This window comes from Metopolophium dirhodum, chromosome 1, assembly GCF_019925205.1.
Source record: "Metopolophium dirhodum isolate CAU chromosome 1, ASM1992520v1, whole genome shotgun sequence".
Taxonomy (NCBI): Eukaryota; Metazoa; Arthropoda; class Insecta; order Hemiptera; family Aphididae; genus Metopolophium; species Metopolophium dirhodum.
In genome coordinates, this window is record NC_083560.1 from 142,545,275 (window position 1) to 142,569,980 (window position 24,706).

Below are 24,706 nucleotides of genomic sequence, written 5' to 3' on the forward strand. Positions count from 1 at the left end.
ACAGTATTCATATTAAAATTAAAAATATACAATATAATTGTAATCACGTTTCATTAGCATTCAGGTGTTATCAATGACTTGATGACATGAATTTTACGATTATAATATTGTAAATATAGATACAATGAGATAGTTTTCTTTTAATTTCTATTTGAAAATTCAACATGAAAAACAGAAACCTTCGTACCTATGTTTATATTTTGATATGTTAGGTTTACCACTTGCAAGACGGAGGCAACAATTAATGACCGACTAAAGTCATCTTGAAATAATGTTATTTGGTCCGGAGAGAGAGGCCTCCATCCACAACCTGGCCATGGCACGGCCGATACCCACGGGTGCCCCCGGATATTTTGCCACGCTGATTTGACACCCCTAGTGTTCGGGGCTCTGTTGTCTCGTCCAGGAGACCGGAATAAATAAAAATAGAAACGCCGGAGGGGGTCCGGCAAGAGTTCTCATTTCTCTGAAGCATAGCGTCAAGTCTTATCTCTCATTATTTTCGAACAATATATCCATTTATCCATAAAATAAAAGCGATTTAATTTATTTGATATTTTAAGAATATAATTTACTATGATATATGAATTGTAATTAAAATATCTTAAATTTAAATTATTTCAAGTCACTATGTGTATGGACAGTTGGCACACCATAATTGGTAGCAATGCTAAATAATAATTTAGTGAATTTGGTCTAAGATAGATAATTCTCGTATATATTATTTTTTATTTATTTACTGAGTAAATTGTCATTTTACAATTGTTAAATATATGATATTGCAGTATAACAATATTATGTGTTTTTAAAATGTTCCCAGACCTTCTAGCCATTTTTTTTTTTTTAACCAACAAAGGTTTTATAACATGTGTACAATTTTTGATAATTTACGGTGGTGCAAGGTTGTATTCGGTATAATACAGTACAGTGGCGTAAAATACATTTGATAGTAGGCAAGCATTGGTCTAGAACCTTACTTATATTATAATGCCAGAAAATGACAGGAGTAAAGGGAATTGCTACTTATATAAATGTTATGAAGATTGGATCAGTTTTAATACGCTTTTTTGATATTCTCGAAGAACAGTATATAAGACAGAATCATCGCACGATACTCGACCTTTATTCTGCCCCATGGTCCGCTCAAAATAAAAGTAAAATTAAACAGATTTTTATTGATTATATTTTGGCAAAACATTATGTTTATGTTTTTATGTCGATCGACGTTTCCGTTAGTTCGAATATTTATTAGAACACGTGTGTTTATAGCCTATATGTGCCCTTAAATGTATCATATAATGAGACAATTTTTTTAAATTAATTTTTTTTCCATTTTTCTTCACACTTTTCTACAACACACATAATATAACGTATTTCGTTTGAATGCCGCCACAGAACATGACGCGGTCCCGCGTAATAGCTGTTTGAATTCAAATAGCCTTTTACGCGGAAAGCCGCGCTACGCTTCTCAAACAAACCGCCAATCGACGACGGACGACGCCAGCGCGCGACACCCGCGCTGTGAACCGTCGGCCGGCCGTTGGGTGAACCGGATTATAAAGTCACTAGTTTTTACCGACGACCCGCACGAGACTGACACACACGTCCCCGGCCGATCGTCTCTGTTTCTTTTTTTTTTTTCCGTTTGATTTGTTTTTTTTTGTTCAGTGACCGACAGGGCCACAAACGGGTTTCTTGTTTGTTCATCCGCGAAATAAATTTAACCCTCACATCGCAAAACTTGTGTTTTTCTTTATTTGTTTTGTCGTGTGAAACCTCTACCTCAACATCACCGCACCCACGCGGCCTTCACTAGGCCCGCATCAACTGGCTCCCCGTACAGGAATCACCGGTAAGTGAAAACTTATTAACTTACCCCTTACTACCACCATCATATACCCTTCCCGTTGCGCGACTTGGAAAAAAGTCCCCGACGCGATCCGACAAAAACGTGGTTAGCTGGCGAAAACGGAAAAACCGGCGTTACGTAATATATTACATAAGGACGTAACGACCAGCCGCGCCGCCCGATTTACGGACGCACCGACTACACCGCGCGCGACGCTCCAAAGTCCACACACACACGACGTAGGTAGGTAGGAACGCAAGAGCGCGAGAGGGTCACACCACCACCGCCCAGCACCACCACCGATAACGTCAACACGCGATTACCTGGGACAGAAATACCACATAATCGGACTGCCGTCGCCGCCGCCCAAAGCGACAGCCGCCGTCTTCCCTAATCGCAGTAGTGGGCCGGATAACGCACACACGCGCATCCGCGACAACACTCCGCGAAAACCGGTTACTGTGATCGCCCGGCAAGCGCAATAACAAGACAATAACAACCCACTGACCTACATTCCGTACGCAAATAAACACCGATAAACGGTCAACACAGCTGATCGAAGGAACGCGACGACCGTTCCACCGACAACAGCCACATTTTATATTTTCCCGTAAACAACACCGGAAAAACAACCGGACGTCATGTCGGGAAAATATATTAATGAGTTGACCGCCGCGGAGTTGCGCTACGAATGCAGGCAGCGCGAGTTGTCGGATACGGGCGCGAAGGATGATCTTGAAATCCGGTTGATACAACACTTCACGGACCTGAACCTACAGGCCAATGAAGTCCGGTTTCCGCCTATGGAACCCGCCGGGCATACCGGAAACAACCCGCCAACAGGTCAAATACTTGACGCCGGACAAAGGGAAAACCAACCGGTCGAATCATCACCCGCCCAGCCATCGAACATCACCACCAACATCCCACCCACACCCACACACCAACAGGCTATGGACATGATTCAAGCGAGTCGGTCCATAATTAAGGAGGTACGGCAAGCGGCGGAAAACTCGGCGCATGGGCACAGTTTGGAATCGCGACTGACCATGCTCGAGGACTGCATGGCCCGCTTTGGCGACGACCAACGCCGCATTGCAGAAACAATGCGACGCCTGGAAATGGGTATGGCACGCCAAGCACCGGAACACCAACCGGAAGGGACAGCACCGACCCGCCCCCCACCACAACGTGTCATTGAACAACACGGAATACGGTACGAGGTACTCCGCGGCACGCGAACCGCCGTCCGCGGGTAACCAGCACGCCGAACGTTCGGTACGTTTCGATGACACGCCAAATTTATACCATGCCCCCTCCTCCACACACACCTATGCGTCACAACAATCGACGCTGATACCATACGACGACGTATGTGCAGCGAAACATTCGCTGCCGGAGTTCCTCGGAACAACGCCTGAGGACCCGGTACGATTTATACACAAAGCGGAATCGATATTGTACCAAACGCGTATAGATAGGTCGGCCTGGACTAATATTGTCACGCAGCAGCTGAAGGGTGCAGCCAGTACATGGTGGAACACCATCAGACTACTGGACCTCACCTGGGATGAGTTCCGCGCCGAATTTTTAGAAAAATTCGACAACGTGGAAATACAATCACGACTGCGGGCTGAGATAGTATCCGTCCGACAAACACAAACGCAATCGCTTACGGAGTTCGTGACACAAAAAAACCAACTCGCGCGCCGCGTCAATACCGGGCTATCTGAAACACAGCTAGTCGGTACGATAGCCGGTCTAACGCGCAACGAATACCGCACACATATCCGATTGCAGAGACCAGTGACTTTCGGAGACCTCCGCCGGGTCGCTGGAATCCTGGAATACACACCAGACGAAACGCCCACACAACAACAGCAGAAACCGGCGTACAAATCATATTCACAAACCCGCCCGCCCCAACCGAAGCCGCAACCGCGTACACGGGACGGTACTGCAGGTAAAACACAACCGCCCAACCCGTGCAGGTACTGTGGAGGTCCTCACTGGAACAGTGACTGCCCCGGGAACACGCCGCGTTCGGGAAACGGGAAATGAGTCGACGGACAATTGTCCACGCCGCCGCCTCAAACACACACACACATACAACCACGCCACCACACACAACGCTCGGCAATACAGACGGGGATATAACTATCAAACGCGCATCGATAAACTCGGCGTCATCAGATATATCACCCATCAAAAACATTAAAATTCCGTTAAGTAGCAGGTCATCATCACCACACACAACGACCCCTACTACGGAATTAACACGTACTCATACGGTACACACCCATAGCACAGAGGTAACCGAAACGGATGCTCTGGTAATGGCGGTGCAAACCGCTCCCCATAGTACCGATAACGCGGTTAAGAACCAGTTACCCAGCTATACATCACAACCACCGTCGACTAACGCTAAACGTGTATGCCCCGACAAAATTCCGACCCCCGCGGTCGAACTCGAATTTAGGTCAGGCCCCGTAACAGCTCTACTCGACTCACAAGCACAAAAATCGTATGTAAGCCCGAACATAGCACATAAATATGGCACACCCCCACACGGACAACCAACTCAGGTACGAATGGCGGACGGACATACCACAATGACAAGTGGTACCTCCACATTCGTAGCCAGAATCGGAGACCTCACGGTCACCTTCAACGCAGCCATTCTGGAAAATTTGTACTGCGATATGCTCCTAGGTCACGACTTTCTCGTACAAAACGAAGTCACCTGGGACTACACAACGAGCACTATCCATTTAGGTTCGGATAGGAGAACAACAGCGTGCTGGAAAGGGCGGACACCCACCTCAACCCCAGCACTAGATGTTGACAAATTAACAATAAACGGTGACCACCACACACGCGCGAAACTCGCCGAAGTAGTACGCAACTATCCGGACGTATTCAACGGTAGGGTAGGACGCACCAGGTTAATTGAACACGACATCCTCCTCAAAAATCAAACACCCATAGCACTCAAACCATATCCCTACCCACCGGTAAAACAGGCCACAATCGACACCATGATACGGGACATGGAAGAGCAGGGACTGGTAGAACAGAGCACATCCCCGTGGGCCGCACCCATCGTTCTAGCAAAAAAGAAAGACGGCTCACCCCGACTATGCATTGATTATAGGCGGCTCAATGATATCACTGAGTCTGACGCCTACCCAATGCCCGACCTCAATACGCTGATACGTCAGATGAGAGGCGCAAAAGTATTCAGCGTCCTGGACCTTAAGTCGGGTTACTGGCAGGTCCCACTTAACCAAAACGCGCGAAAATACACGGCATTCCGGACGCGTCGGGGCCTATACCAATTCCGAGTCCTCCCCTTCGGCCTCAAAAACAGCCCCATGACCTTCGTGCGATTAATGGACGAAGTCCTGAGGGGGTACCTGGACGAGTTCGTCCGCGTATACCTAGACGATATAGTAGTGTTTTCGAACACTGTGGACGAACACCAGTGCCACTTGGACAAAGTTCTAGAACGTCTACAGAGACACGGGCTCACATGCAACCCCGAAAAGTGCAAATTCGGAGCCACCGAAATTTCATTCCTCGGACACCTAGTCACCTCCGAAGGAATAGACAAACAACCGGAGAAACTAGAGGGCATCATAAACTACCCCCCACCAACCAAACTGAGGGACCTACGGAAGTTCCTGGGCGTTTGCAACTGGTACAGCCAGTTTGTCGACAACTACGCGGACACCATAGCACCCCTAACGAATAGACTCAAACAGGGGACCAAATGGTCGTGGACCGAAACCGAACAGGCCGCATTTACCAAAATAAAACGCGCCCTGTACGATTCGCCAAAACTGTCGACACCAGATTACGGAAAACCGTTTTGCCTACAAACTGATGCTAGCGAAATAGGAGCAGGTGCCGTCCTTTTCCAACGGGGTGACAGCCCGGACGAAAGGCGGATAATCGCCTACGCAAGCAAAAAGTTTAGTGATACGCAAACAAGGTACGCCGCGGTAGAACGCGAGTGCCTCGCGATAATCTGGGCAACCGACAAGTTTAGACCATACCTAGAGGCCCGCCGCTTTGACCTATTCACCGACAACTCGGCACTCACATGGCTCCACCGAGCCAAAAACACAAATTCCAAGTTAACCAGGTGGGCACTACAGCTGGCTAACCTGGACTACAAAACCACACATGTGCCCGGCGTACAGAACGAGGCGCCGGACATGCTATCCCGCAACCCAACCACCGGGCCACCGGTAGACGAGGAACACCTCGAGGAACGACTAGTAGGAGTACCCACCTCACCACTCACCACTGCTACTAGCTCACCGGCCGACAATCTGTTCGCCACGACGGACCCGGCTAACACCACTAGTGGTCCCAAAATCACACACGCTATGCTCGTGACATGGCAGGCCAATGACCCCAATACACGAGACACAGCGCGCAACATGACAACGGACGACCCAGCGCACAATACCGGAAGTACCACGGATAAAAAAAATAAATACATTTTTACCGACGGTCTTCTGCGGATAAATTTGGGCGAACACACACCCGTAGTCATCCCAAAGGACAAGACGCAGAACGTGATCTGGACATACCACGATCACGTACTCGCAAACCACCCGGGCTGGAAAGAAACGTACAGAGCGGTAAAACAACGGTTTTTTTGGAAAGGACAAAAAAACGACATCCGACTGTACGTCAAGTCGTGTCACATATGCGCGTGTACCAAACCACTGAACACGCGCGCAGATGACCCCGCGACCACCAGAATACCCCGACACCCCTGGGAGGTGGTTAGCATAGACCTCATGGGCCCCTACCCGCGTACGAGTAGGGGAAAACAATACATACTGGTCGCCACGGATCTGTTTAGTAGATGGACCGAGGCATACCCCCTCGGAACAGCCACTACAAAAACAATAACCGAAACGCTTGAACGAGAATTCTTTTCACGTTTCGGATACCCCCGTGTGTGCTTAAGCGATAACGGCCCACAGTTCGTAGCAAACGATATGCGTAAAGCGATCGAACAGTGGGGGGCCGAGGGCTGGACAACTCCGGTATATCACCCGAGGGCCAACCCAGTCGAACGCCGTAACCAGGAATTAAAAAAAGGTCTACGTGCGCTACTCATCGACGGCAACCACAACACCTGGGACACCAAGCTAGCCCCCATTCTTTTTTCGATCAGGAACAGGCGTAACGACCGGACAGGATATCCACCATCGGTACTCGTCCTCGGGAGAGAGGGCAAAAGGCCGGGGGACTGGATACTGTCGCGGACAGCGGACAACCCGATCGAACAAATAAACATGGCTAGGGCGAGTCGCGAAAACAATGTACTGACCGCACCACCGGTAACAGGTGGGCCGACGGACACAAAGTACAAAACAGGTGACACAGTGTACTACAAGGCACACCACCTGTCAAACGCGCACAAAAAATTTCACGCCGGCTTCGCACCGAAATGGTGGGGACCGGTAAAGCTACACAAACGCGTAGGCAAAGGTGTGTTCACCACAGACCAACAGCCAACACGCAAGATCCACGTGTCCTGCCTAAAACGCGCAAACACCGCAGCGCCCAAAACACCCCCCACCCAACCCCCACCCCAACCATAAATCCACAATAGCATTTGGTGTACATAATTTCAGTCGGAATAGCACCAATGGAGCGTACACCATCAACGACACCCAGCACCCTCCAACAAGCGGCGGAACTGCTGGAACGCAGCCAGCAGCTGCTGAGGTCAGCCAGCTTGGAGGAGGGCACGAACACCACCACGGCGGCACGGGTCCGCCAGATGACCACGGCGCAGCTGCAGCGGGACCCGGTACTGTGGGCAGCCTACACGCGGGGGTGGGTCGACCGCACAGCCGTGTTCATGAAAGCGACAAGCGGGGAACCCACAACCATGGTGAGGCACAACAGGTCACGCAGCCCCAGACGGGCGACACGACCGGTAGCCACGGCACGACCCGCGGCCACAACTCGACCGGCGCCACCAACGTCGACAACTCGGGCACCCGTGAGGCTGCCACCCCCGACCATTAATGGAGAGACCGACACCAGCGCCAAGGACGTCGACCATCCCGCCGCCAGGAACGCTCGTCAACCCGCTGCCAACACCAAACACCACCACCGAGACAACAACACCGGCCACGCTCAACGCCCGCCAGCGCCGGAACAAGCAGCGGATGCGGGACTACAAAGCCAAACAGACGTCCCAACAACACCGCCTGGAAAAACCGGGGTCAACAGCAACCCCCGCCCCGTCACAACCAGAGCCTGCGACACCAGACCTCACCGTGGCCACGGTGCCGGAGGTGACAAACACTCCCGGAACAACCGGAACCGCGGAAAACCTAACAGCCGCTCACCCTCAAACCGCGGATATGGAAATATCCCCGGAAGAGGAGGCGGACCTGTTAGGTGAGACGGACGCAGGCACGGCTGGAACTGAAGACATGGAGGTCAGCCTCATGTACTTCAGTCCCCCCACGTCCCCCCAACGTGCCTAGACACCACCAGGGCCACGCCCGCTGAACACAGCTGGAAAAGCGTACCCACGGACAGGTGTCTACCACAACCACCCTTCACACACACCCTTTGACGACACCGGCAACGGCCGGAACACCACCGCCGTTGGCGGTTTGGGGGGGGGAGTATGACGCGGTCCCGCGTAATAGCTGTTTGAATTCAAATAGCCTTTTACGCGGAAAGCCGCGCTACGCTTCTCAAACAAACCGCCAATCGACGACGGACGACGCCAGCGCGCGACACCCGCGCTGTGAACCGTCGGCCGGCCGTTGGGTGAACCGGATTATAAAGTCACTAGTTTTTACCGACGACCCGCACGAGACTGACACACACGTCCCCGGCCGATCGTCTCTGTTTCTTTTTTTTTTTTCCGTTTGATTTGTTTTTTTTTGTTCAGTGACCGACAGGGCCACAAACGGGTTTCTTGTTTGTTCATCCGCGAAATAAATTTAACCCTCACATCGCAAAACTTGTGTTTTTCTTTATTTGTTTTGTCGTGTGAAACCTCTACCTCAACATCACCGCACCCACGCGGCCTTCACTAGGCCCGCATCAAACATGGCACTTGAGGTTAGACAAATCTCTGTGATATGTCTGGCAAATTTCACATTTGAATGGTTATTCACCCGTGTGAATCATTTTGTGCCTAGCCAGACGGTGCTTAATTTTAAAGGTTATTTGGCATCTGCTGTTTGAATGGACTGTCGCCGATAGGGAAGGAGAAAATATCGAGACCGTGGTGTGAGCGGTCGGAGCGGACTGGCTGTATGGTTCCGAATTCATGACCAGATCCGATGTCTTGTTCCGGGCGGTCAAACAGTTTGCACACGCAACACTGAACCGAACCGATGAAGGGTGAGCCCGGTAGACATGACTCGGCGTTAACGTAAGATTCCGACACGGGGCCCTGGTAAACAGTGAAAGCCAGGCATGAAAAAGTACAGCGACAAACCGGCATGGGATATCAAGCGATGGATATAACTCAAGGGTCGGGCCAAAGCAACCACGGAAAGACACATGTTAAAGAGAAAGGAAATTAAGCACAGACCTCCTACATGGTGGAACGGAACGCTGGGCCGAGAACTGAGCACCCTCGGCCGTTGGAAGGTGAATCTCAGAAATGCTGGCAATGCATTCGAACGACGGGCTGTGCGCACCAAGTTCAAGACTTTTGGATTTGGACTCAAAACACTATGCATTTTAGTAAGTGCGTCGCACTTGCTGTCAAAGAGTTCGTGGCCAACAAGCGCGGACTACCGGTCACTGAGGTGACTTGGCGCCACATAGCTGTATATTTATTTAGGTGCACTTGACGGTTTCTCGGCATTTTGTTCAACCATTTCAGCCACAATGTGTGGATGGGAATGTTAAATTGTTGAAGGAGATAAAAGACAAAAAGAAAATTGTGGCTCGTACTACCTAACCTACCCAACCTCGTACTACGGGAGAAGCCGTTTTCGAATCGCCCGTGGGGCGGGGAGGGAATCCGGTCCGTATTACGGAACCCGACGCTGATTCGAAACCCCTATAGTGTTCGGCGGTCTATCGTCTCGTCCGGAATAAACAAATAGAAACGCCGGAGGGTCCGGCAAGAGTTCTCATTTCTCTGAAGCATAGCGCCATGTCTGATCTCTAATTATTTTCGAACAATATATCCATTTATCATAAGGAACACATAGGAAAAAATCCAGTCAAAATCGAACCTAAGATTATTGAGATTAAATTATACAAAAAAATGCGCTTACAGCTCAATATATTAGTATACACTACTTCCGAGAGGCCGTTTTTTAAATATTGTAAATTGTAATAAATGTTTAGTTGTGAAACGTGTCCAGCGTATTTTAAGCGAAGAGACAGTCTCACTAGAAATAAGAAAAAACGTGCAGGCGTATATTTTTCATGCATCACGACGTGTAATCCAACGTTCAGTTACCTGATCTGATCGTACTTGTATAAATAATGTATAAATGTATAAATAATATTTAATTATTTTAGAAAGGAATCGTTCGTGCACATTATGTGGTATTATTGAAATAGCACCTCAATTGTACACCACCTAATGATGACCAGGCCAGACCTTCAATCCAATATGTAAAACCTTCGAATGCGGTATCCTATATCAGTAAGACCGCGATGGATGCAATTGAAAGTCATCCGGATTCTACAGGAGATTAGTTTTTTTTGTTTCAACTCTTACATTTTCTTAACTTCACTATTCAAAAAATCACAATTATTATAAACAGTCTACCATTTCGATATCATATTACACATTATCATTTATCAGGCAAGACAATATCATTGTAATTTATGTATTATTTAAATATTGAATTAACACTGCCCACGCCGCCGTCGATAAACGATCGGCGGCCTGTTATCGTGTTATGCAGTGACGACAAAAACGTGCCGACGCTGTGCGCAATAAAACAATGCCGTCGACGTTACATCGCCTTCTTCGATATAATTTCCTCATTTTCGGCGGACCGTCAACGCGTACTTGACGAATAATGATAGCATTGACAGACAAATAGATTTTTAATGCTGACTCCGTGTGCAACAACATGATGTGTGAACAATAATTGAAAATGCGTATGTTATTGACATTTTATAGGATATCTATGCACTGGTATCAATGAACGACAAAACGCAGCCATCGCCGCCGATGACCACCAACATAATAATTCACCTGGTGCGCCATCTAACAGTCGCCGGTACCGCAGCGCTACCTGTTGACTCAAGCGCGTAATATACGATAATTTAAAATAACTAACTACTGAATATTGTATATACATTTTTTACAAGTATAGAATGGGGCTCTCCAATAAAATACAGTATTCATATTAAAATTAAAAATATACAATATAATTGTAATCACGTTTCATTAGCATTCAGGTGTTATCAATGACTTGATGACATGAATTTTACGATTATAATATTGTAAATATAGATACAATGAGATAGTTTTCTTTTAATTTCTATTTGAAAATTCAACATGAAAAACAGAAACCTTCGTACCTATGTTTATATTTTGATATGTTAGGTTTACCACTTGCAAGACGGAGGCAACAATTAATGACCGACTAAAGTCATCTTGAAATAATGTTATTTGGTCCGGAGAGAGAGGCCTCCATCCACAACCTGGCCATGGCACGGCCGATACCCACGGGTGCCCCCGGATATTTTGCCACGCTGATTTGACACCCCTAGTGTTCGGGGCTCTGTTGTCTCGTCCAGGAGACCGGAATAAATAAAAATAGAAACGCCGGAGGGGGTCCGGCAAGAGTTCTCATTTCTCTGAAGCATAGCGTCAAGTCTTATCTCTCATTATTTTCGAACAATATATCCATTTATCCATAAAATAAAAGCGATTTAATTTATTTGATATTTTAAGAATATAATTTACTATGATATATGAATTGTAATTAAAATATCTTAAATTTAAATTATTTCAAGTCACTATGTGTATGGACAGTTGGCACACCATAATTGGTAGCAATGCTAAATAATAATTTAGTGAATTTGGTCTAAGATAGATAATTCTCGTATATATTATTTTTTATTTATTTACTGAGTAAATTGTCATTTTACAATTGTTAAATATATGATATTGCAGTATAACAATATTATGTGTTTTTAAAATGTTCCCAGACCTTCTAGCCATTTTTTTTTTTTTAACCAACAAAGGTTTTATAACATGTGTACAATTTTTGATAATTTACGGTGGTGCAAGGTTGTATTCGGTATAATACAGTACAGTGGCGTAAAATACATTTGATAGTAGGCAAGCATTGGTCTAGAACCTTACTTATATTATAATGCCAGAAAATGACAGGAGTAAAGGGAATTGCTACTTATATAAATGTTATGAAGATTGGATCAGTTTTAATACGCTTTTTTGATATTCTCGAAGAACAGTATATAAGACAGAATCATCGCACGATACTCGACCTTTATTCTGCCCCATGGTCCGCTCAAAATAAAAGTAAAATTAAACAGATTTTTATTGATTATATTTTGGCAAAACACTATGTTTATGTTTTTATGTCGATCGACGTTTCCGTTAGTTCGAATATTTATTAGAACACGTGTGTTTATAGCCTATATGTGCCCTTAAATGTATCATATAATGAGACAATTTTTTTAAATTAATTTTTTTTCCATTTTTCTTCACACTTTTCTACAACACACATAATATAACGTATTTCGTTTGAATGCCGCCACAGAACATGGCACTTGAGGTTAGACAAATCTCTGTGATATGTCTGGCAAATTTCACATTTGAATGGTTATTCACCCGTGTGAATCATTTTGTGCCTAGCCAGACGGTGCTTAATTTTAAAGGTTATTTGGCATCTGCTGTTTGAATGGACTGTCGCCGATAGGGAAGGAGAAAATATCGAGACCGTGGTGTGAGCGGTCGGAGCGGACTGGCTGTATGGTTCCGAATTCATGACCAGATCCGATGTCTTGTTCCGGGCGGTCAAACAGTTTGCACACGCAACACTGAACCGAACCGATGAAGGGTGAGCCCGGTAGACATGACTCGGCGTTAACGTAAGATTCCGACACGGGGCCCTGGTAAACAGTGAAAGCCAGGCATGAAAAAGTACAGCGACAAACCGGCATGGGATATCAAGCGATGGATATAACTCAAGGGTCGGGCCAAAGCAACCACGGAAAGACACATGTTAAAGAGAAAGGAAATTAAGCACAGACCTCCTACATGGTGGAACGGAACGCTGGGCCGAGAACTGAGCACCCTCGGCCGTTGGAAGGTGAATCTCAGAAATGCTGGCAATGCATTCGAACGACGGGCTGTGCGCACCAAGTTCAAGACTTTTGGATTTGGACTCAAAACACTATGCATTTTAGTAAGTGCGTCGCACTTGCTGTCAAAGAGTTCGTGGCCAACAAGCGCGGACTACCGGTCACTGAGGTGACTTGGCGCCACATAGCTGTATATTTATTTAGGTGCACTTGACGGTTTCTCGGCATTTTGTTCAACCATTTCAGCCACAATGTGTGGATGGGAATGTTAAATTGTTGAAGGAGATAAAAGACAAAAAGAAAATTGTGGCTCGTACTACCTAACCTACCCAACCTCGTACTACGGGAGAAGCCGTTTTCGAATCGCCCGTGGGGCGGGGAGGGAATCCGGTCCGTATTACGGAACCCGACGCTGATTCGAAACCCCTATAGTGTTCGGCGGTCTATCGTCTCGTCCGGAATAAACAAATAGAAACGCCGGAGGGTCCGGCAAGAGTTCTCATTTCTCTGAAGCATAGCGCCATGTCTGATCTCTAATTATTTTCGAACAATATATCCATTTATCATAAGGAACACATAGGAAAAAATCCAGTCAAAATCGAACCTAAGATTATTGAGATTAAATTATACAAAAAAATGCGCTTACAGCTCAATATATTAGTATACACTACTTCCGAGAGGCCGTTTTTTAAATATTGTAAATTGTAATAAATGTTTAGTTGTGAAACGTGTCCAGCGTATTTTAAGCGAAGAGACAGTCTCACTAGAAATAAGAAAAAACGTGCAGGCGTATATTTTTCATGCATCACGACGTGTAATCCAACGTTCAGTTACCTGATCTGATCGTACTTGTATAAATAATGTATAAATGTATAAATAATATTTAATTATTTTAGAAAGGAATCGTTCGTGCACATTATGTGGTATTATTGAAATAGCACCTCAATTGTACACCACCTAATGATGACCAGGCCAGACCTTCAATCCAATATGTAAAACCTTCGAATGCGGTATCCTATATCAGTAAGACCGCGATGGATGCAATTGAAAGTCATCCGGATTCTACAGGAGATTAGTTTTTTTTGTTTCAACTCTTACATTTTCTTAACTTCACTATTCAAAAAATCACAATTATTATAAACAGTCTACCATTTCGATATCATATTACACATTATCATTTATCAGGCAAGACAATATCATTGTAATTTATGTATTATTTAAATATTGAATTAACACTGCCCACGCCGCCGTCGATAAACGATCGGCGGCCTGTTATCGTGTTATGCAGTGACGACAAAAACGTGCCGACGCTGTGCGCAATAAAACAATGCCGTCGACGTTACATCGCCTTCTTCGATATAATTTTCTCATTTTCGGCGGACCGTCAACGCGTACTTGACGAATAATGATAGCATTGACAGACAAATAGATTTTTAATGCTGACTCCGTGTGCAACAACATGATGTGTGAACAATAATTGAAAATGCGTATGTTATTGACATTTTATAGGATATCTATGCACTGGTATCAATGAACGACAAAACGCAGCCATCGCCGCCGATGACCACCAACATAATAATTCACCTGGTGCGCCATCTAACAGTCGCCGGTACCGCAGCGCTACCTGTTGACTCAAGCGCGTAATATACGATAATTTAAAATAACTAACTACTGAATATTGTATATACATTTTTTACAAGTATAGAATGGGGCTCTCCAATAAAATACAGTATTCATATTAAAATTAAAAATATACAATATAATTGTAATCACGTTTCATTAGCATTCAGGTGTTATCAATGACTTGATGACATGAATTTTACGATTATAATATTGTAAATATAGATACAATGAGATAGTTTTCTTTTAATTTCTATTTGAAAATTCAACATGAAAAACAGAAACCTTCGTACCTATGTTTATATTTTGATATGTTAGGTTTACCACTTGCAAGACGGAGGCAACAATTAATGACCGACTAAAGTCATCTTGAAATAATGTTATTTGGTCCGGAGAGAGAGGCCTCCATCCACAACCTGGCCATGGCACGGCCGATACCCACGGGTGCCCCCGGATATTTTGCCACGCTGATTTGACACCCCTAGTGTTCGGGGCTCTGTTGTCTCGTCCAGGAGACCGGAATAAATAAAAATAGAAACGCCGGAGGGGGTCCGGCAAGAGTTCTCATTTCTCTGAAGCATAGCGTCAAGTCTTATCTCTCATTATTTTCGAACAATATATCCATTTATCCATAAAATAAAAGCGATTTAATTTATTTGATATTTTAAGAATATAATTTACTATGATATATGAATTGTAATTAAAATATCTTAAATTTAAATTATTTCAAGTCACTATGTGTATGGACAGTTGGCACACCATAATTGGTAGCAATGCTAAATAATAATTTAGTGAATTTGGTCTAAGATAGATAATTCTCGTATATATTATTTTTTATTTATTTACTGAGTAAATTGTCATTTTACAATTGTTAAATATATGATATTGCAGTATAACAATATTATGTGTTTTTAAAATGTTCCCAGACCTTCTAGCCATTTTTTTTTTTTAACCACCAAAGGTTTTATAACGTGTACAATTTTTGATAATTTACGGTGGTGCAAGGTTGTATTCGGTATAATACAGTACAGTGGCGTAAAATACATTTGATAGTAGGCAAGCATTGGTCTAGAACCTTACTTATATTATAATGCCAGAAAATGACAGGAGTAAAGGGAATTGCTACTTATATAAATGTTATGAAGATTGGATCAGTTTTAATACGCTTTTTTGATATTCTCGAAGAACAGTATATAAGACAGAATCATCGCACGATACTCGACCTGTATTCTGCCCCATGGTCCGCTCAAAATAAAAGTAAAATTAAACAGATTTTTATTGATTATATTTTGGCAAAACATTATGTTTATGTTTTTATGTCGATCGACGTTTCCGTTAGTTCGAATATTTATTAGAACACGTGTGTTTATAGCCTATATGTGCCCTTAAATGTATCATATAATGAGACAATTTTTTTAAATTAATTTTTTTTCCATTTTTCTTCACACTTTTCTACAACACACATAATATAACGTATTTCGTTTGAATGCCGCCACAGAACATGGCACTTGAGGTTAGACAAATCTCTGTGATATGTCTGGCAAATTTCACATTTGAATGGTTATTCACCCGTGTGAATCATTTTGTGCCTAGCCAGACGGTGCTTAATTTTAAAGGTTATTTGGCATCTGCTGTTTGAATGGACTGTCGCCGATAGGGAAGGAGAAAATATCGAGACCGTGGTGTGAGCGGTCGGAGCGGACTGGCTGTATGGTTCCGAATTCATGACCAGATCCGATGTCTTGTTCCGGGCGGTCAAACAGTTTGCACACGCAACACTGAACCGAACCGATGAAGGGTGAGCCCGGTAGACATGACTCGGCGTTAACGTAAGATTCCGACACGGGGCCCTGGTAAACAGTGAAAGCCAGGCATGAAAAAGTACAGCGACAAACCGGCATGGGATATCAAGCGATGGATATAACTCAAGGGTCGGGCCAAAGCAACCACGGAAGGACACATGTTAATGAGAAAGGAAATTAAGCACAGACCTCCTACATGGTGGAACGGAACGCTGGGCCGAGAACTGAGCACCCTCGGCCGTTGGAAGGTGAATCTCAGAAATGCTGGCAATGCATTCGAACGACGGGCTGTGCGCACCAAGTTCAAGACTTTTGGATTTGGACTCAAAACACTATGCATTTTAGTAAGTGCGTCGCACTTGCTGTCAAAGAGTTCGTGGCCAACAAGCGCGGACTACCGGTCACTGAGGTGACTTGGCGCCACATAGCTGTATATTTATTTAGGTGCACTTGACGGTTTATCGGCATTTTGTTCAACCATTTCAGCCACAATGTGTGGATGGGAATGTTAAATTGTTGAAGGAGATAAAAGACAAAAAGAAAATTGTGGCTCGTACTACCTAACCTACCCAACCTCGTACTACGGGGGAAGCCGTTTTCGAATCGCCCGTGGGGCGGGGAGGGAATCCGGTCCGTATTACGGAACCCGACGCTGATTCGAAACCCCTATAGTGTTCGGCGGTCTATCGTCTCGTCCGGAATAAACAAATAGAAACGCCGGAGGGTCCGGCAAGAGTTCTCATTTCTCTGAAGCATAGCGCCATGTCTGATCTCTAATTATTTTCGAACAATATATCCATTTATCCATAAAATAAAATCGATTTAATTTATTTGATTTTTTAAGAATATAATTTACTATGATATATGAATTGTAATTAAAATATCTTAAATTTAAATTATTTCAAGTCACTATGTGTATGGACAGTTGGCACACCATAATTGGTTAGCCTACTACAAATATTTGTGAAATGACTGGGTATCTTCTATAAATAAATAAAATTTTAAAATTGACAGATGAAGCTACCATATCTATTCAATCTTTTGAAGATGATGTGTTTGATGCCTTATGTCCTTCACCTATTACCTCATGTGTGCGATGTGCTGTGCATACTTTGCAACTATGTATTCTAGATGGGTTTAAAAACGCACCAATCACCAGTTGCATAGTTCAAGCAAGAAAGGTATAATAGTATAATTTTAAAAGTTTTACATAGTATAGTATAATATGTTGGTTTGATGATTTTATTTATGCTCATAATTTACCTATTTTACAAAACCAGGTGGTGAAAAAATTGAGAACTCCTAAGTATGCCACTTGGCTAAAAAGAAAAAACCTCAAATATGCTATAATAGATAACGAAACAAGATGGAACTCTGTCTTTAATATGTTATTCAGATTATTAGAGTTGAAAGAGTTTTGCCAAACCCACCATAGCACTAATACTGAACTCAAATTAAAAAAAAGTGAATGGGATTCTATTCAAAGCATTGTAAGTTTTTATTTTTAATAAATATCTTATAATTTATTAGTGGGTATCAAATATTATAGAGTAGTATTAGTATATATTTAATATAAACTTTGGATATAGGTATCGCTAACATAACAATCGGCAACACTATTTTACCAATAACTCTAAATTTAGTAAAGATAAAATTAAAGAAAAAAGAATATCAAACTATTATAATATGTTCATTGCCCATTTATAAAGTGTAGACCGTATCCTATATTATACAACCTTAATAAAAGTTTTTAATTTTTGATTATATTAGTAACTAATAGATATATTTATTGTGTATAGGTTGATGCATTAATGCCTGTTAAAATAGCTACTCTTGCTCTTCAAAAGCAGGACATAAACCTCGGTGACTTCTTTGGAGTATGGCTTAAAGCATCACATGGTCTCCAGTCTAACGGTTCAATATTAGCTAAACAAATTTTGAAATCTATGAAACAGCGTGAGGTGCTATTATTAAAGAATCCAATCTTTTTGGCAGGTTTGTTTGATGAAATATAATAATTGTCATAGTCATATACAATGACTATATTCTAAATATATATATTCCTTATATTCTAAATAATTTAAAGACTGGTGAATTGGTGCTGCTGTTGACTTAAACATTATTTATTCTTAACAAAAACTTTTAAAATTTTAGATGTACTTATGTCTTATATATTTGTTTTGTTTATATATTAAAAAATTAGATTTTAAAAGAAAACATATCATTGTTTGTACACACGAGTCCTGATAACAGTTTACACATTCACCATTATTGCTTTTTTTTCTGCAGGATAATTTGTCTACATAATATTTAGTATTTAGTTATATTTCAATATTTGAAACTTTTTTTCTAGCAATTTTCCTTGATCCACGTTACCAATGCATGTTAAATGAAACTGACAAAAATACTGGAATTAATCATTTAATTAAAACATGGAAATGTATGATTCAGATACAAGATGTATGTCAAACTGATGATGTCAATAACTCTGCTATAGGCATAGGCGTAGGGTGGTCAATTTTTTTGGGGGGGCTTTAGCCCTTCCAGGGAAAGGATTTAGCAACCCCCCCCCCCCCCCCAACCGGTACATCTGCAAATTTACATAAAAAATACAAATAACGTGTGACAATCAAAGGTTTTATTAAAATATTCTATTTTTTTTTTTTTTTTTTACTGTTATAACATTAACCGTCTATTTTCTTTAGAATATATCTCTAAAATATCTTCAGCATTTATATTATTCGATACATCTCTTTCAATATTAATAATAGCTACTTACATTTACATTTTTACACATATCAACAACAATCAAGTTTAGCTTATGAGCCATACAATGAATGTGTGTTGCATACGGATAGTGTTTTATCATTTTGGCTTGTACACCACCTTTTCTGCCAGACATTACATTGGCTCCATCATACGACTGTCCAATAATGGGGACGTGGTCAAACTTACAGAATTTTAAAAAGTTAAGAATTGCATTACTTAGTGACTCAGCGTCTTGTTTTTCGGACACATTAAGAAAGCCAATAAACCTTTCAAAAACTTCAAAATTTTTGGTGTACCTAACACAAACCGACATCTGTTCTTCTTTGTGACATCTAAAATATATAAAGTAGTTATAAAATTAAATATCAAGTCATCAGGAGCTATTACCTTGCTTCATCACACATAATAGAGTAAAATTGAGCTTTTTTAACTTCATTTATGATATAGTCCCGAACGTGATTTGAACAAATGTCAATGATAATATTTTGTGTGGTAGGACTTGTATAATTTATATATTTCTCATAATTAATTTGAAAATCTGGATTATTCTTGAAAAATAGTTTACAAGCTTCCTTAAAATTTCCTATTACAAAAAATTTAAATTAATTTACTTTATGGGTAGGTTTTTACTAATTAAATTATTATACCTTGATTTAATGAATTACTATCTTCTTGATGACCTCTAAATGCTATGCCTTGCCGACTGAGATACAAAATAATATCTATTATACATTTTATATAGTTTCGGTTCTTAATTACTTCTTCATGCTTAGCATTTGATAACAAAGTGTAAACAGATCCTGTTGATTTTGATTTTTTATGAGCTGACCATTTAGCCATACATGTTAAGTGATTCAGAGTACTAGAATGAATTTCTAATTTTGATTTAGAGTTCTTTCCTTTACCTTTTGAACCACTTATCTATAGTAATACATTAAAGATTTAACAGTGGTTATTGTAGGTAATATTAAATAAATTGTATTTGGAGTTTGTGAGCATTACATAATTTCAGCACCCAGTAGGATAGATGAATAAAGTATGCAGATACTTTAAAAATATAAACACTTACTTTTTTCCAATTGTTAAAACCTTTAGTTGTAAATGTTTCTTCAGATTTACATTTGTTTGTACCAAATGTACGGCATGCATAGCAAAATACACTATCTTTTGAAATGCTATACTCAAGCCAATCGAATTGTTTAAATAATGCTGAAGTAAAAGCGCGATTTTGTGATCCAAAACAAGTTTTAGGATACGCCTAAATAATAGATATTGTAATAAGCAAACAGCAAAAGCCAATAAGTTTTAGGCGAGGTTTTAGGCAAGCTATACATAATATTATATATAATTATATAAATTGTATATATTATAAAACTTACGTCTAATATAGGTGTTGCTGGGCCCGAGTCAATATCACCTAAATCTAAAATGTCATTAATATCACATTGTACATCTTGTGTGGGTTCATGTACAGCCTTCACAGGCATAGCATCATCTACAGATGCATCATCTTCAACATCAACAATTATGTTTGTAGTATTTATTGATGCCACTGAAATTAGTGAAATGTCTACAAACTGTTTAGGTTTACAGAAAATACTAAATAATTTATTTTTTTCCATTTTGGTAAACACTAAACTGATTGAATTACAATAATTGTATTATTCAAAAGTTCGTAATAGCAATAACCCTAGCATAGAACGATAAAATTAGTGATAGGTATTCGGTACATTTCGTTTCCATCACGTGCTTGTAGCGTTTATCTTATATTCTTATCAGTTATCGCTATTGCATTTTATTGTTCTGTGATTTTTGTAAATAATAATAATAATAATAACACAATAAAATAATGAATAGAATATGACGTATGGACGTATTTTAATAAAATAAGCACAATTTAACCTTAACGACATAATATCGACCGACAAAAACAACACATTATTGAATTATATTATAACTCATAAGAAATGTAATGGATAAAGTGACATAAAAAAATAAAGAATTATTTTTATCAATATTTAAATATCGAAAAAATTATTTATTTGAATATTTTTTAAATATAGGTGGCCTTAAGTTTTAAGTTTTTTGGGGGGCTATTATTCCAACTGGGGGGTCTAAGTCCCCCCAAGCCCCAACTACGCCTATGGCCATAGGTTAACACAGATTGATAAAACAATTATTTTAACTTGTAGTGGTAAATAATAGTATAATTTTTTTTTAGCCAATGTTATTGATTCTCCTGATAATACTGCAGAAACAATTGATGATGGATTTGAATTGTTTTTGTCATCACAAACATCTGTTGCAAGTAATCGTAGTGAAACAAATATCTTAAATGATATATCCACTAGTTTGCATAATTTTAAAAATGTAGAGCGTCTACATTATAAAACAAACATACTTGCATTCTGGGAATCCCAAAAACATGATAAGTCTGATCTTTATAAGCTAGCAAATATTGTTCTTGCCGTACCCGCTACTCAGGTATATACAATATTGTTAATACTTTGTATTTTCATGTGGAATTTTTTATTTTTTATTTTTTCAGGTTAGTGTTGAACGGAGTTTTAGTGGAATAAAGTTTATATTATCTGATCTACGTACATCCTTATCAGTCAATTTATTAGATGCCATAATGATACTACGTTCAAACACAAAATGTATGAAAGTTAATGCTTAAAAACTCATTTGTAATTGATTATTAATCTTATTAAAAAGTTGAATAAAAATATGATTTGTGTTTTATTTTATAGATTTATATTAGTATTTAATAATAAATAGAATATTGGGATGTTCGTACTGTAGGTATGTCTTATAATTGTTATTTTATTTAAAAATCATTCTTTAAAAAATTGAAAAAGCATAACAATCTATTGGGTAATATCTTTAATTTTGGTGGCTCTTAAGTGTTTTGTTATTAAAAAAGTCTAAACACTAGGTAAACGTTAGATCTTGGACATTTTTATTTAAATTTTAAATGGTTGCGACCAGGCCCGTATTAACAAATATTGCCGACAGGGGCTAACCTTCATTTTACATTTTTGACCATTTCAATATATTGCCGCCCCTAAACCTAATTTTTATACTGCCGCCAGGGGCAATTGCTCCTCCGAGCCCTCCCTTAAATACGGGCCTGGTTGCGACAGAAATTTAATTGATAAAGTTAATCAATATCAGAATCTAAAATCTAATCTAAATTTCACATTGATTGAAATGTAAAAGTAATAAAGAATAATCAAAAATGTATAGTTAAAGTTCATAAATTGAAAATATTTCAGTGACATTGAAATAATAATAGTATAAATTTGATATTTAAATTTTAAAATGTAATCTAAAATTGAAAAAAAGAAAATTATATTTAAAATCAAAATCATAATATAATGAAATCGATATATTATTTTTAAATCAAAATCAAAAAATACTAAAATTGATATATTATTTTTAAATTGAAATCGAAAAAAACTAAAATCGATAAATTATTTTTAAATTTAAATCAAAAAGAACTAAAATCGATAAGCAAAATTGAAATTAAAATCGAAAAATTTTATTTCGATTTCAAGCCCTGCCTTTGACCTGTCGTTTTGAAACTTACACACATCGTATAATGTACCTTGGGCTACAATGCCTGTGATTTTGGTGAACCTACTACAAATATCACGGAGATGGTGATCAAATTGTGCATAGTCAGTACAGCGATCAGCATTCGCGTGCAGTATAACCATAAATTACGTACAATCGTCTTTTAAAAAATTTCCAAAAATCGTATAAAATCAACCCTTTGACTGATCGTTTTAAAACTTACACACATCGTAGAAAGTAATACGGTCTACCATACCCGTGAGTTTGGTTAGCCTACTACAAATATCTCGGAGACGGCGATCTCATTGTGCATTGGTGGTCCAATTCACCTTGCAACAGCTAAACGCCCTTTAGAAAATCGTATAAAATCAACCCTTTGACCTGTCGTTTTGAAACATACACACATCGTATAAAGTACCTCGAGCTACAATGCCTGTGATTTTGGTGAACCTACTACAAATATCACGGAGACGGTGACCTCATTGTGTATTGTCGTTCTACCCCGGGACTCACCCGGCAAACCCATTACTTGCTTAAAAAGAATATATAAAATCAACCCTTTGACCGATCGTTTTGAAACTTACACACATCGTAGAAAGTACCTCGAGCTACAATGCCTGTGATTTTGGTGAACCTACTACAATTATCACGGAGACGGTGATCTCATTGTGCACTGTCGGTACAGCGATCAGCATACGCGTGCTGTATTACTATAAATTACGTACAATCGTTTTTTAAAAAATTCCAAAAATCTTATAAAATCAACCCTTTGACTTGTCGTTTTGAAACTTACACACATCGTAGAAAGTACCTCGAGCTACAATGCCTGTGATTTTGGTGAACTTACTACAAATATCACGGAGACGGTGACCACCTTGTGCATTGTCGGTCTACCCCGGGACTAACCCGGCAAACCCAATACTTGCTTAAAAAAAATATATAAAATCAACCCTTTGACCTGTCGTTTTGAAACATACATACATCGTAGAAAGTACCTCGAGCTACCATGACTGTGATTTTGGTGAACCTACTACAAATATCACGGAGACGGTGATCTCATTGTGCATTGTCGGTACAGCGATCAGCATACGCGTGCTGTATTACTATAAATTACGTACAATCGTTTTTTAAAAAATTCCAAAAATCTTATAAAATCAACCCTTTGACCTGTCGTTTTGAAACTTACACACATCGTAGAAAGTACCTCGAGCTACAATGCCTGTGATTTTGGTGAACCTACTACAAATATCACGGAGACGGTGACCACATTGTGCATTGTCGGTCTACCCCGGGACTCACCCGGCAAACCAAATACTTGCTTAAAAAAAATATATAAAATCAACCCTTTGACCTGTCGTTTTGAAACTTACACACATCGTAGTAAGTACCTTGGGCTACAATGCCTGTGATTTTGGTGAACCTACTACAAATATCACGGAGACGGTGATCTCATTGTGCATAGTCGGTACAGCGATCAGCATTCGCGTGCAGTATAACCATAAATTACGTACAATCGTCTTTTAAAAAATTTCCAAAAATCGTATAAAATCAATCCTTAGACTGATCGTTTTAAAACTTACACACATCGTAGAAAGTAATACGGTCTACCATACCCGTGAGTTTGGTTAGCCTACTACAAATATCTCGGAGACGGCGATCTCATTGTGCATTGGTGGTCCAATTCACCTAGCAACAGCTAAACGCCCTTTAGAAAATCGTATAAAATCAACCCTTTGACCTGTCGTTTTGAAACATACACACATCGTATAAAGTACCT

The 24,706-nt window shown here is 40.8% G+C and overlaps 2 protein-coding genes across 2 annotated transcripts; one reads left to right on the forward strand and one right to left on the reverse strand.

Moving 5' to 3' along the window:
- Nucleotides 1-16,777: 16,777 nt before the first annotated feature.
- Nucleotides 16,778-19,119, forward strand: LOC132932959 (uncharacterized). Its single transcript, XM_060999302.1, has 6 exons — nucleotides 16,778-16,990; nucleotides 17,068-17,134; nucleotides 17,596-17,762; nucleotides 17,862-18,071; nucleotides 18,381-18,576; nucleotides 18,935-19,119. The coding sequence occupies exons 1-6, from the start codon at nucleotides 16,778-16,780 to the stop codon at nucleotides 19,117-19,119; spliced, it is 1,038 nt and encodes a 345-aa protein (XP_060855285.1).
- A 223-nt stretch (nucleotides 19,120-19,342) lies between these two features.
- On the reverse strand, nucleotides 19,343-20,972 carry LOC132932960 (zinc finger MYM-type protein 1-like). The gene is made up of 5 exons (XM_060999303.1): nucleotides 20,730-20,972; nucleotides 20,420-20,608; nucleotides 19,998-20,271; nucleotides 19,738-19,933; nucleotides 19,343-19,682 (listed from the first exon to the last, which is right to left on the reverse strand). Exons 1-5 carry the CDS (start codon nucleotides 20,970-20,972, stop codon nucleotides 19,343-19,345), a joined length of 1,242 nt encoding a protein of 413 aa, XP_060855286.1.
- Between the last annotated feature and the right edge of the window lie 3,734 nt (nucleotides 20,973-24,706).